We start from the raw sequence: 14,273 nt of genomic DNA, 5'->3' as shown, positions 1-14,273 counted from the left end.
TCTTCTTCCCCTCCTCTGTTGTTGTTGCCATACTGTGCTGGGTGTGCTTGTTTAAATACAGCATCACACTTTCAAGATTAATGATGTGTTTTAGTTTTCATAACTGTGTAGGTGTTAAGATGCTCATGTGACTCACTTAAGTGATACAGCCACAAAAAGAATGTTAAGGGGATTAGCTGCCCTTATTTATAGCATTGTATGGTGGTATTCACAATTGTGAGAACATGATGTGCTGCAGAAGTATGACATACAACAAGAATGTCTAGTTACTTGCACCTGATGCTAAACATCTTGGCCGCATCATGAAACACACAACTTTCTAAAAGCTCTGTGTATCCAGTATAACGGACCTTCTTTAAATGTATCGTTACTCTGTGGGGTGAAGACAGCATTTTCACGGACTGTTTGGTAGAAGTTATCCTACAGCATATCTGCAAAGTTGAAAGGAGACTCTCCAAGATGATTGCCACAGATTCCTGAATGTTGCCAAGAAATTCAGGCACTCACCTTAGGCTGTGGATGTTTTTACTTCATGACTTTTAGGGTTTGTGTTTGCTTACACCTTTAGTAAAATACAGGTATTTGATTTAGGGCTTGCTGGCATAGCCATTATTTTTATCCCTTCAAGCTGATGGTTTCTGAATCATCTCCCTTGGCTAAAATGCATTTTGCATTAATGCGCTACCCTGATACTCAATACTAAAGGGGTAATGGGAAAATAAGATTGCCCTGCTTTTTAAAAACCTACAGCACAGTTTGAGGATATATTGCCTCTTGATAATTAGTCAGTAGTGACAAGTGAGCTACAGATAAGCCATAAAAGCCTTCTGAGAAAACAGGATTAGATCATCACACTGTACCAGGGGACCTGAAATATAGTTTGACTTTTTTTATTTTTTGAAAGAATAGCAAGAGAGGACATTTTTTTTAAATTCCTTACATATTAAGGCAGGTTAGTTTTTCCTTTTTTGCCCCCAAATTTTCTCTGTCATAGATATTCCTTTAAATTTAGCTACCAAACTCTGACTTAGGAAAGTATTTATGTTGAACATAGAGGTAATTTATACCAAAGCCTTCCTACACTTTAAGAGGATTTTCAGCACATTCTGTAAGCAAGAAATCCCTTGGGGGATAGTTCAGGGTGTTCAGGCCTCTTTCTCCAAATAAAATCCAAGGATTTTGCTTTTCATTTGTGGTGCTGGTGGTGAGGGAGCAACTTTTCAAGACTGAGTCACAAAATGAAGTTTTAAAACATTAAGCCTGTGAATAATTAAAGTTGTAGCTGCAGCTAATTTTTATGGAGCATGTAGTACTGTGGTTTTCTTCCTTTTTGGTGTTAGTAGTAAAGGTCTCAGGCTTCTCTGTGTGTGCTGCCTCACTACAACTGAGACAGTTAGAAACAATGATGGGTTCTGAAGTGGATTCATAGACTTCAGCTGTACATGTATTTGTGTGAAAGCACAAAAAATGAACAATTGTGCACTTACATAGAATGAGAATCTGGTTTTTTTTAGGAAATAAAAAACAATGTTGAATGGCAAGTTCATTCTTCCCAATATCACAAGCAGCATGAAGAACTGAACAGGGAGGGATAGCTCAGTGGTTTGAGCATTGGCCTGCTAAACCCAGGGTTGTGAGTTCAATCCTTGAGGGGGCCATTTGGGGAACTGGGGTAAAAATCTGGGGATTAGTCCTGCTTTGAGCAGGGGGTTGGACTAGATGACCTCCTGAGGTCCCTTCCAATCCTAATATTCTATAAATTCTATTTTATTTCTTTTTCGTAGTGATGTTTCTGGCCAACAGATGAATTTACTTCTAATGAAGTCCCTTGATGCATTGGAAGATTGCTGCTTTGACACCAGTCTGGAGTACAAGTAGGTTTATTCCATTACTGATGTCAGTATTTACTGTGATTGATACCATTCGTATAGGCCATTAGGGCTTCAGCCCACAAATTCTGAATTTAGGACTACAAACCTGTTGCTATGGGGAGACTGATCCTGTCCTTGGATACTTCTACCTGTCTTGTGTCTTCTGAATCCATTACCATGCTCATTTTAACATAAATGTTAGGATTAAAAATTCAGTTATCTTATTCATTGGAGATGGAGCAGCAGGCAGTGGCAGCAATTTGAGGTGGAGCATTGTTGTGTACCTTACCTGCACATGCTCATTAATGAAAAACACTTTTGAAAGTGCCCCTCAGTGTTCTTCTATAGCTGCCAAGATGTTGAATGGAGTCTAGTTTCTGCTGCTTCAGAGCCTATTACTGGAATGTGTATGTGTGCACAATATAGTCTGAGCCATAGGAGTGGCTGCCTCACATGGCTCCTTTATCTGGGAGAGCCAGCCTGTTAAATTAACAGCTGTGGATGGCATCAAGAATATGAAGGGAGGCAAATGTAGGTCATATGCTGCGGGTGCCTTGAAGAAAGAAGCAGTGTGCCAGCAGGGCAAGAAATCTTTGAAGAATATTCGTAGTTACCAACATAGGCAAGCCCAGAAGTATCCACATACTGAATTATTTCCTGTACATTAGTTGCCATTTAACAATCAACATGTACCACAGAATGGCATCTCAGATATGTTAGTTACTTTCTATTCTAGGAACAGAGAAATATCTGCAATATCTCAGGTATCACTGTGACTAAATGTTAACTTAATAATGATGACCACTTATGTTGATTCTTCTGTTACCAAAGGCAGCAGAGCAACAATTTCTGTTCTTCCCCTTCCCCTTTGTACTTCTTCAAAAGCCCAGAAGGGGTCACAGCTGCACTTCATTGGGCTGTGAACTTGGAAAGCTTAGTTTGGATTCTGATTTGAGTTTCTCTTTCCTTGGCTGGCATAGAATGCACAGGGAGTTGTATCAGCTGCATCACATTGTTGTAACCACTGCTGCTTAAGATAAAAGCTTCACAGTAACAGCCAAAATAGTCCCTCCCCTCATCCCCCCCGCCCCACCTGCCAGCAAGAGGCAGACAGAAAAACACAAAACAATCAAGAAGAGGAGAGGAAAGATTAAAGCCTTTTCCCCCGTTTGATATAAGTGTAAAGGTGGGAGTGGGGGGGATGAAGTTAAGCTAGTTATAAAATTGGTGTGCAGTGTGAATCCTTAACTTGAAACTGAACAAGAAAGTATTTTTAGGCTTTAGTTGATATAGATTCTTGTCCAGCTAAAACTATATCTATTTTTAAAGTGGGTTCCTTTAGTGTTTATATTTTGCACCGTAGACATTCTTGCCTATGTGACTTCAGTAATATGTTTATTTCATTTGGACTTCATCTGCTGGAGATTGTCTGAAGATACTCTGGTGTTCTGTTCCATCAAAAATATGCTACAAACTGTCTGCAAAAAGATATAATATGTTACATAAATAAGAAAAAAGTTCATTTTTACACCCAGAATATTTTTTCCTCTAAATGTGGTTGGAATAAAGTTGCTTCAATTTAATATGTTTCTGGGAGAGCTGCTTCTGGTGAAATAAGTCACCAAGAGCAAATTCATCATGCTTGTCCTGATTTAAAAGGTGTGCAGCTTTTATTAAGAGATCTCCGGCTGCTTGGAGCTGCCATTTGGTTGGAGAGGATATGTCTTGTATCTTGCTGCCATCTAGTGGAAAAGACATCACTACCATATTTTTTCACTGTTGTACAGTAGATGTTTTGGTTTGTATACTTTTTTTTTGCAAACTAGTGGTTCAGTACTGCTTTCTAATACATGATATGCACCATTTAGAAGACGCAGTGAGATGTTCTATGTATCAAAGAGCATTACAGCTTTTTTCCTTGTGTGTCTATTTAATAGAAGAATGTAGTGCAGTGTGTTACTGCACACATTGGAGTTCACATAACACTGTACACTTTTGACTGAACCATTGACTGTCTATATTGATAATAGTATTGTTCATACTAGTGCTGTGGTTGCTCAGTTGTTTAATTAGAATAATTCTCTTTTGCATTTTTGTTAATATACTAATTCTTTAGTATTTTAAGGGGAAAAACAAAGATAGAGAGCTATTTCAAATAAGCAATAAATATTATAATAAGCAACAAGATTACATGAATATTGTAAAACATCTGTTCAACTAAATCAACAAATGATTGTTTACAATTGTGTACTATTACAGAGCTGCCAAGTCTATGTAAGTTACAGAAAAATACTTAAAATATTGCAAAATCTTTCTCTTCCAATAGGCCACCATAAAAATGACACAGTATTGACACTCCCTCTTACCCAAAAACCCTCCAGTAACCAACTAAACATACAAAAAATCCTACCCTGAAGCAAATCAACCTTAAGGAGGAAAAAACCCTAATAACATTTTAGAAAACCAAAAACTTTACCCCCCCAAAAAAGGAGACATATCAGAGACTCCAGGCAGTCATCTGGGGACTTTGTTATTGCTTTTGATTTTACATGGAAGGTGCTCAGGTGCTACAGTGATGGGTGGTGGTATAAAACCCTAAGATAAAGAATTAAATATATATTGTTTAGAAACCTGTATTCACACACATTACTGTTGAGTATATGTGTAATTGTAAATATATATTAAATGGGGGATTTTGACAAATAATTCAACAATTAAGTCACCAGTAGAGTCGTTAGGCTTCTTTGTTGTGGAAATTACATAATAAAATATATAAATATTTCTCTCTCTCTCTCAACATTATTGACACATAGAAGGTTCACTGTGCATTTGCATTCATTGTTATATAATTTCTTTTAATGTTATTGAGCTAGTTTATATTGAATATATTAACTCTCTAAACACACTCAATTCTACAAGGATCACAGAGAAAGCAATGTGAAAAGAACCAATCCAAAGAGAGCATTCAATTTCACCCAGTTGTTACAATTCAATATGCAGATAGTGGATATATTTAACTACATACTTCTTTTATTACGTATTGACTTGGAAATTTTTTTCTTTTTCAACCTAAGAAAAACTGTGTGTTGAAAATGGGGTTGACTGTGACCTCTCTATGGTTTATGTATGCTCCAAATGTTGAAGAATGCCAAGATAAGTCACTAATAAGTGGTAGTATTTGTGGCTTACTAAATACATATTTTCCTTCTTTAGGGTATATTTTTATATAGCCTTTCAAATGTTTGGTTACTATATTGATCTATGGTATAGCAGAACTGGACTACAACTACTTGAAGAACAAACATGATAGGACAAAAAAGTATGATTTTTGGCAAAAATGAATGTTGTTGTTTATGTGTTCAGTATATGTGCAATTATGAGCCTGATACATCTGAAATTTTCAAGGCATTAAATGGCCTCCATTCAAATAATCATCTAACATTTGTGGACAATAAATTGATTTGCCTCTGCAAAATGCTTAATATCAAATAACTGATTGACAGCAGTACAAGGTAAGTTTCAAACATTTTCAACAGGGAACTCGATCATTAAACCTTCTTATAGATTACTGGTCCCACTGTAGTCAATGGCAAAAATTCCCATTAACATCGGTGATTTCAGAATTTAGCCCTTATACATAATATCAGCCCTTTTAACTTTTACTTTCGTATTAATTATTTGTGAAGCACTTTGTGGTGTAGTATACTCTACAGTATTATATATGGTTGAATTTGACCCTGCCAGCAGGTAGGGGATCTTGGGGGACAACTACTGCACTGGTGGGGTGCAAAATAAACTTTATTAAGAAAATGCAAAAACAGGGAAAATTCAATAGTGAGGAGTATGGGGTTTGTTAAGGTAGACAATTGGGGAGGGGTTGTTTCAACAGTGGGGTACAATACAGTGGGGTATAATACAGTTGGTAACCAGTTAACACTGAAGTATAAATGTAACAGGTAGCTAACAATTTCTATGTAAAGGGTGTGTCACAGCAGCATATAACCAACTAACAGTTATGGGTAAAATGTGTTAAATAACAACTCTAGGTAAAAATGTGTCACAGTGGTGTAAATGTAAAATGTGAGGTGTATCAGAGAGAACAAAGGTAACCAATGGGGTTTTATGCTAGACTTCAGTAATACAATTGAGGTTTGGCAGCAGTAGGAGTGGGGTGAACACGTGGGGGAAGGGATTAAAAGAGAGAGAGAGAGAGAAAGGCAGTGGTAGAGGAATGAGGTTGGGGGATGGGGGAAGAGGAGCACATGGTGGAGCAGAGACCAAAGGCAGAGGCGCTGCGGAGGGAGATTTAAACTCAGGGAGACACAGAGAGCAGACAGGCTGCAATTTTAAACAGCAGAGAGACTGCAACGAGTGACTGGGATACTCTGGGGGAGACACGGGCAAGCTTGGGCCGGGGGCGTTAGGGCAGCGGGAAGACAGACTTAACCACAATTATACAGAACACAGCAAAATCTTATTTATGATCTAACTTAACCAAGACTACACAAATTAGCAAGTAACAGAACACAATGCAACAATTCTTTTTTAAACCTAACTTACAGAGCACAATACAAACAATTCTTTAAACCTAACTTAACCACAGCTATGCAAAATGAAATTACAATTTATCTAGATTAAGAACCTGATTCTAATAGGTGCACCTTACACTATGCCGATTCTTTGATCGGGTGGGGGAACAGTTCTAGAGGGCAGAGTGGTGTGTGCCCAGGGTACAGCCCCCGGGGGGAGGTGGCTGCAGCAGTGGGGCAGCTGCAAGCCAGCGGCCCAGGATACAGTCCAGGAAGGCACAGCTTAGCAGCAGCAGGGGCTTATTTTTAGTAGCAAAGGCACTGCGGAGCAAGAAACAGATTACAGATACAGACCAAGGAGTTAGCTTGGGTCTGTCTGCTGGGGAAAGAAGGCCAGCAGCTAGGACAGGGGGAGTCTGCAAGAGGGAGTTCTTACCAATCCCCAGGACAGCAGCAAGCACAGAGGCAGGAACAGCAGTAGCATCGGAGGATGGAGAGAGGACCTGATTCGCTGACAATAATCAGGAGATCTCCAGGCACAAATTCGTTGTTCGTGGGAGGGGAGTTTAAAAACGGGGGTACGCTCAAAAACAAACGAGAGCGGGGAGAGGGCCCCCTGAAGACCCCTAGCTGATCAGACCAGGTGGCAAAGCAAGGACCTTCTCCGAGGTCTGATCAGAAAATGTCTGGCTTTAAAGGCAAACTCAGGCAGTTTCCCACCAGTACTTTTGATTGGCTCCTCTTGATACAGGGGAGGAGAGAAGGCAGGGAAAGGCTGCAGGTAAGCATAGACATGCCTGGGCATGTTCTGAGCCACAGGTATGACTCATATGCTTAATTAGTTGGCCACTTCAGGTCTTGCATTTCTGGGCAGCACCCCCCACACCGAGCTGGGTCTGAACAAAGGAGCCGAACAAAGAAGCAAGAAGCCCGCTCCCTAGGCAGAGCAATGGCTCCAGTTAGTCTGTACAAGCCATTCCTATGAATAGGGCTGTGACTTTAGTTAGCACAATGGCCGGGAGGGGCGGCCACACAGGACAAACAGAAAGGAGAGGGGAAAAAGGAATGCAGCAGGGGGACAGCTGTAACAGACAGAATTATTCCACTGAGAAGAGAAGATAGCGTTATTGCCATTATGTCAGAAATATTACAGTAAGAGCCCATAGAGCATGCTGTGGCACTTTCACTGGTATGTTTTTAATAGTTGTATAGACACAATTTAAAAAGAGAAAAGTAAGAATGATCACTAATAAATTCACTGTTTTCCTCACAAAAGTTTATTCCTCCTACACTCCCTTATGAAATGTAAATTATTTTTTAAAGCATTGTTACACTGGAAATTGTTGTGATTGGAAATCTAACGATATCAAACACTTTTTTCTTTTAGCCAAACTTTGGCTCAAATTTTTGCATATTTTATGAATAAATGATAATATAACATTTATATATGATAACGTGTGATAATTCTAAATGTTTAATTTTCCAAATGTTCTATAGTTCATATATCCCAGTGATATTTAGGAGTATCTGTTGCTGAGGGTTATCTTCATTGTCCTCTGAGGCATAGATAGAGACTGGGAAAAAAATGTCTTCAATACTTGTAGCCACTGCCAGTTGCTGTTGGAAAGTGTTAAATATTCAAAGATAAGGCAAAAGTATTTCTTGAAGTTATTTTTATTTAGTTTGAGTGCTAGCGGCATTAATTTTAACAAGATATCCCAAATTTTAACAAGAGTCCTCAGAACTCCTGCCCTCCTTGTTTCACACTACATTGACTGTTAATTTTAACAGCTGATATTGCTAGTGACATCAGTATAGTATATCATGCATACGGGCTGGGAGTGCTTCATCTCTAGAGGCAATGAACTCTTATCTCTGTGTATGTGTGTCTGTGAGGAAGAGAGAGAAAGAGCTGTCCTTTAAGAAGACTAGGTCAGTCACATTAGTAGTATCTATGCAGTTGAAATGCCATATAGGTTCAAATTGAGTTTCTACAGCTCAGTATCCTGAGTAGTATTGAAAAATAGATCCAAAAGGAGCCTAGGCTTCCTTAACTCTTCCTAACCATTTTATGTTTTCTCTTCCTTTTAAGCACTGGATGTATCTTGGGTGTAGGACTTGTTCTTTCATTTATGAGTCACAGCAGCCAAACAGAATCACGGGTTCATGTCTCTGTCTCCCTGAGGAAACTCTGTAACTACCTGGATGACAGTGGAGAGCAAAGCAGAATGTTCCAGGAGGTAGGACTCTCTTCTTTTTTTTAATATAACTTTCTATCCCCCTCCAGTTTTCCTTCGTCCCCTCCCCCATAAAATCGATTTTTACTGAAGACAGTGCCATACGTACTATAACTATCAGACTGATGATACCTTGGAATTGTGTATCTTCTTTTCATGCATGAATCTTTGACTTACAGTTTTTCTTTTATCATAACATTCTAGCTTTATATGTATCAAACAAAGCTTATTTGATATTCTAAGTTTTTTTATTTAATACAGCACAGGCACTAAGAAATAATACGTCAAACTCTTTTTAGATAGAAACTTCGTCTCTTGTTAGGTAGAATCCTTGCTGCAAGGGGTAGTCTCCCAGAAAGCAAGTTACTGATAAACAATAACCCTTCCTTTAAAGTGGTCTCTGCCCCTTTCTTTGAAAGTTCCTTTTGCTTGCTCCTGTGATTGTAGCACTAAGAAATGCTACTGTGGATGTGAGTTTATCAGCATTTCCCATTATAACAGTTTTCAAGTGTTTTAAAACTTAGATGAGTGGGGTTTAAGCATGACATTATTTATATAGTGCCAAAATGCATGACACTAACAGAAAATGAGACGTCATCCGCGCCCCAAAGGGTTAGCAATTCAGGTTGAAATTTAACTTGACTAGTGAGGCTGACAACACTGGGGAAACTGTAATGGAGACTAAGAGAGAGCGCAAATTAGAGCATGTGCTTATATTTAAAAAAAGCCTGTTCCTGTCACACTTAAACCCATTGCATGCTGAATAGTTGTGTTACATAATCCCCTATTTTTCCAAGGGATTTATAAACTATCGGTACAAAGTTCTACTTTTTTTTGTACAGCACTAAAACTTTCTTTTCTTTTTTTTAAATAAAGGTATATTTTTATATAGTTTAGGTTTTGCTTGCAGTCAATATATGTTGTATATTATCCTTGTGTAATTCTTGGATTATGCAATAAAGTGTTTTATAGCTATAAAATAATTTATCATCCCCATTGATTATAGAGTGCTTTACAGAACCTTAACTGATGTACAAACTTTACACAGGCTTCAATGCAGCAACTGCTGGAGTGAAATGCAGCAGCTGTTTAACATTACAAAAAACTTTGAAATAAGAAGTAAAGCATACTTCTTTTCAATTTGAAACTCCATAGGGAATTTAGGGAGAAGGTATGTAATTACGCCAGTTACAGTTTGCCCAGGATACTGGGACATGACTACACTTACAAAAAAAACAAAGCCATGGAATCTTTAATGACCAGAAGTCATTACCATGACCGTAGCTTACCATTTGTATTTGTGGGGAAGGTTTCTGCACTCCCTTTCTTATTCCTGTCCAATATGTTCAACATTCCACACCTGCACCATACAGGGTTAATCCCTGACTCATCAATATTTTTTCCTGTTGCACTGGTGTGTTCTTTTGAGGTCTCCCATCCAAGTAATGAGCTGGTCCAACCTTGATGCATATGAGAGCTAACGGGATCACAGCACATTGTGGTATAACCTCAAAGTATTTTCTTTTATTATGTGATCTTCTGATTATACATACTGAAAAATGTGACCATGTGTGTGGAAGGTTAAACAAAATTTTACCAAAAATATTTTTAAGCATATAGTTTTGGACTTAAGCACGAAAAATGTCAGCCCAGAGGACAAATCTTTCAAGGAAACGAAAAACAGCTGAAAATAAGGCTTATAATTCTAAAAAATCCTTCTTTACCATAATTATAATTGTGCCAGAACAGCACTGCATGTTTTTAAATACATAAGCCATCAGCATCCTGCATTGCTTGGGACAGGGGTTCTTAACATTTTACTTTCTGAGGCCCCCCAAACATGCTATAAAAACTTCCTGACCCCCCTGGGTTCCTGGCCCTCAACTGTTTTTCTGCATATCCAGTAAATTAAAAACCAGGGCAGGCATTAGGGAATAGCAAACAGAGCAGTTTCCCATAGCCCCACACAACAGGGGCCCTCGCAAAGCTAAGTTGCTCAGACTTTGGTTTCAGTTCCAGGTGGTGGGGCTCGGGGTCCTGGGGTTCTGCCATACCTAGTGGGGCTTCAACTTTCCACCCTGAGTTCTAGCAAGTCTAATGGCAACCCTGCTTGATGGACCCCCGAAACCTGCTTGTGGCCCCCCAGGGGGCCCCAGGCTCCTAGTTGAGAACTGCTCACCCAGGAGATACTTTTACAGTTATAGTATAAGTTCCAATACACAATATTTATAACATCCCTGGTACATAACATTATCCGTCATTTGGATGAGATCCTAAATCAAAGGTCTTTTACCTGCCTTGTGGTTGTCAAGAGAAAAGTAAAGATCTTATAGTACTTTTCAGGAAGAGTGAGAGAGAATCTGGGTGTCCTGACCAGATTTCCTCCTCAGCAGTTTCTAGTATTGAAGAGCTGTGAGCACTGTTGTTGAGTGCATAATGGCTGCTGCCTTGGCCTACACAGGCACTGTACTGTCAGTATCAAGTGCTTTGCTTTGTAAACTTTTTTCTGGACACCTGGAGTATGAAATGGTCCTTATAAACCCATCTCTTATAATCTTATGTAAAGTTTCTGTTCACTACAATGAAGAATTTAGTATTATCTTAAAATGTCACAACACTGTCTCCAAATAAATAACAAATACTAGCATTGTGCTAACACTGAGTTGAATAAAATATACAAAGGCAAAGGAGACCAGAGTTAAGGCAGAAATTACAATTTACTACTTTGGTTTAGATATAGGTATTCATAAACATTTCAAAATACTAGGTACGTCTCTTACTATCTGTAGTACCTGGGCACAAAAGTTTGGGTTGAGGGCATATGTATAGCTCTTAACGTTGGATTTCCTTAGGTTTGGAATATCAGTTAGTCAGTAGTGTAATTCTGATGTTTGTTTGTTTGTTAATGGCCAGATATTGTAAATTAGAGTGTTATCACAATTCTGACATGTAGCATGCAGCAGCATTGAAAACCATGTGGAAAGCTTGTATTGATCTGGTTATTGTACAATGAACTTATTCCTACACTGAATGACTGTATCCACATTTTATTTCACTTGTTTTCTAGAATTAGATATCCTTAAATACATTTGGGGTGGGCTACTTATTATCTGGAGTGGGGTGGAGTAACAAGGTGCCTTGGTGTATGTCTGCAGTATTCAATAAAAGCTGTTTCCTATGTGTTCCCACCTGGGGAAGTGTTAACCTGTCTGGTTTTTTTACCTGTATTTTTCCCCTTTCCCTTTATTCAGATCCTTGCCTACTCCATTACCTGTTCCTGCGTCTCTGCTTTCAGCATGAAAATCATAGAGGCAGTGGAGGCTGAAGAGATCATGAACAAGTTGCGGACGTTAGCCGAAAATAATCAGCAGGTTATATCCACAATTTGGACCCCTTTCTTTCATTATATTTGTCTTTTCCTGTGTATCTTTAACGCTGCACTCATGTCAGTGTAAGATGGAAATTCCTTGATCCTTCTTGGATATTTGTTTGAAAGAGTGTGATTTGAGGAGGGTACAGTGAAGGCCATCTGTTTATTATGTATATTCCCTGTAACTGTTCATTACCAAAGGATGAGACAAAAACTGAATTTATGTATGCTGACGATGTTTAAGGGAAAAGCTTACATTTTCATTTCAGGGTGTCTCAACACCTTGAACCTCCTAATTAATATCGTCTTCCTAATTCTGTTCTTGAGACACTCTCTTCCTGGGGAAATAGGCTCTCTTGAATTATAGGTAAGGCAATAGTTTTCTCATGGAGGCCGAGGAAGTCACAGAATCTGTGACTTCAGACCCAGGGACTGGGAGCTGCAGGGTCCCGTTACTTCCTGCAGCGTCAGGGAGCTGTAACGTACCTCTTGCCGCCTGAAGCAGTAGGCCTACAAGCTCTCAGCCACCATGGGCAGTAGAGATACCCCACAACTCCCAGCCACCACTGGTGCTGGGGGTGCCCTGAAGCTCCCTGCCAGCCGCAGCAGCCAGGGAATCCCTGGCAGCTTCCCGGCTGCTGCGTTGGGGCTGGGGGACCTCCAGCAGCTCCCCGCTGCTGCAGGAGGACAGGGGGAGCCCCACAGCTCCCTTGCTGTCGCAAGGGGGAAGAGGGACTTCTGCAGTGCTCCCTTGCTGCCGCTGGAGGGGGGCGGGGGACCCCCACAGTGCTCCCTTGCTGTCATTGGGGGGCAGGGGGACCCCTGAAGTGCTCCCTGCCACTGGGAAGGGGACAGGGGGACCATGCAGCTCCCTCTGCTACTGATGGCAGGGAGACCCTGGAACTCAGAGTCCCCTGGAACTGCCCTGTCCCTTCCCATTTTATCATGGATATTTTTAGTAAAAGTCAGGACAGGACAGGACAGGGCTTTTTTTCTTGATTTTTTTTATTGCCCGTGACCTATCCATGACTTTTATTAAAAAATATCCATGATAAAACCTTAGCCTTAATTATAGGCAACTGAATTTTTACTCTTTCTGTAGACTCCATACAGCAGATCACAAACACAACCCTAATAGCTTGGTGTCTCAACCACAAATTCCTCTAGGGTGTCCCTTTCCACACAGTCACTGTTCTAGGACAGCGGTTCTCAAACTGTGGGTCGGGACCCCAAAGTGGCTCACGACCCTGTTTTAATGGGGTTGCCAGGGCTGGCTTAGACTTGCTGGGGCCCGGGGCGAAAGCCCAAGCCCGAGTGCTTCAGCCCTGGGCAGCAGGGCCCTTGGGCTTCGGCTTTGGCCCTCCCGGCCTGGGGAGATGGGGCTTTGGCTTTACCCCCATCCACATCCTGGGCTGGAGGGGCTTGGGTGGGCTCAGGCTTTGGTCCCCCTTCCTGGGGTCCTGTAGTAATCTTTGTTGTCAGAAGAGAGTTGCAGTGCAATGAAGTTTGAGACCCCCCGTTCTAGGATCTCCATCTAACAGATGACCAAAACAGCACCCTTTTGTTACTTCAGCATCCCTTGACTGCCCTTCTGTCACGGTTTGACTTGCTTTGCTCCAGCAGTCTTGTTTCAGCACTGCTTCTTCCTCCTCGTCTAGCCAGTCTCTACCAATGGGAAAAGAGAAGAAGTGCTGTCACCGAGAGGAAATGCTGGCAGGACTGTTCACAATCAAAACCAATCTTCACAATAATCAGCAGACGAGTAAATTTATCTGGAAATGGGAGGCAAATCAACATTTACTTTTCTAATCCTTTTTCTTCACATCAGAAAGCCATCCTCTAAAAGAGAGGCTTCTGCACCTTGGTCCCTGAGGCACTTGCTGGTGGTCTGCAAACAGCTAGCTGATCATATGATACTAGTTCCTTCTTTTTTCCAGCTGCTAAATCACATTAAAGAAGCTAAAAATACGTTACATTATTTCATAATATCACTGTTCCACATAAGCAATTGCTGAAGTTGCAACAAGGGTGTTGTGTAATTGTGAAGTTAGGTATTTTGTGAATGGGAGAGGATTTGGTCAAGGAGACAATGTTGATATTAAAATGTGATCCATACTGAAGAAGGTTGAGAATTCCTTGCCCTAAAGCAGAGACCTTGTCCCACAGAATCAAGGAGTAGAAACTTGCAGTGAGAATCCACTGTGATCATGATGAATGTCTGTACAGCTGCTGATGTCCTAATAGTTGCATTATTAACTGATTTGTA

General features: G+C 40.3%; 1 protein-coding gene across 8 annotated transcripts in view; it reads left to right on the top strand.

Annotated features, from left to right (window-relative positions):
* The window catches only part of FOCAD (focadhesin), a 210,354-nt gene that overhangs the window by 172,663 nt on the left and 23,418 nt on the right, over nucleotides 1-14,273 (top strand). For all 8 annotated transcript variants that reach the window (XM_050944099.1, XM_050944101.1, XM_050944100.1 and 5 more), the window contains 3 exons: nucleotides 1,785-1,874; nucleotides 8,493-8,640; nucleotides 11,889-12,008. In XM_050944099.1, coding sequence (XP_050800056.1) covers nucleotides 1,785-1,874; nucleotides 8,493-8,640; nucleotides 11,889-12,008 — 358 coding nt within the window. The remainder of the gene's footprint in view (nucleotides 1-1,784; nucleotides 1,875-8,492; nucleotides 8,641-11,888; nucleotides 12,009-14,273) is intronic.

The sequence above is a fragment of the Gopherus flavomarginatus genome, chromosome 3, assembly GCF_025201925.1.
Source record: "Gopherus flavomarginatus isolate rGopFla2 chromosome 3, rGopFla2.mat.asm, whole genome shotgun sequence".
NCBI classification, from domain to species: Eukaryota; Metazoa; Chordata; order Testudines; family Testudinidae; genus Gopherus; species Gopherus flavomarginatus.
This window is presented reverse-complemented; position numbering and strand designations above follow the sequence as displayed.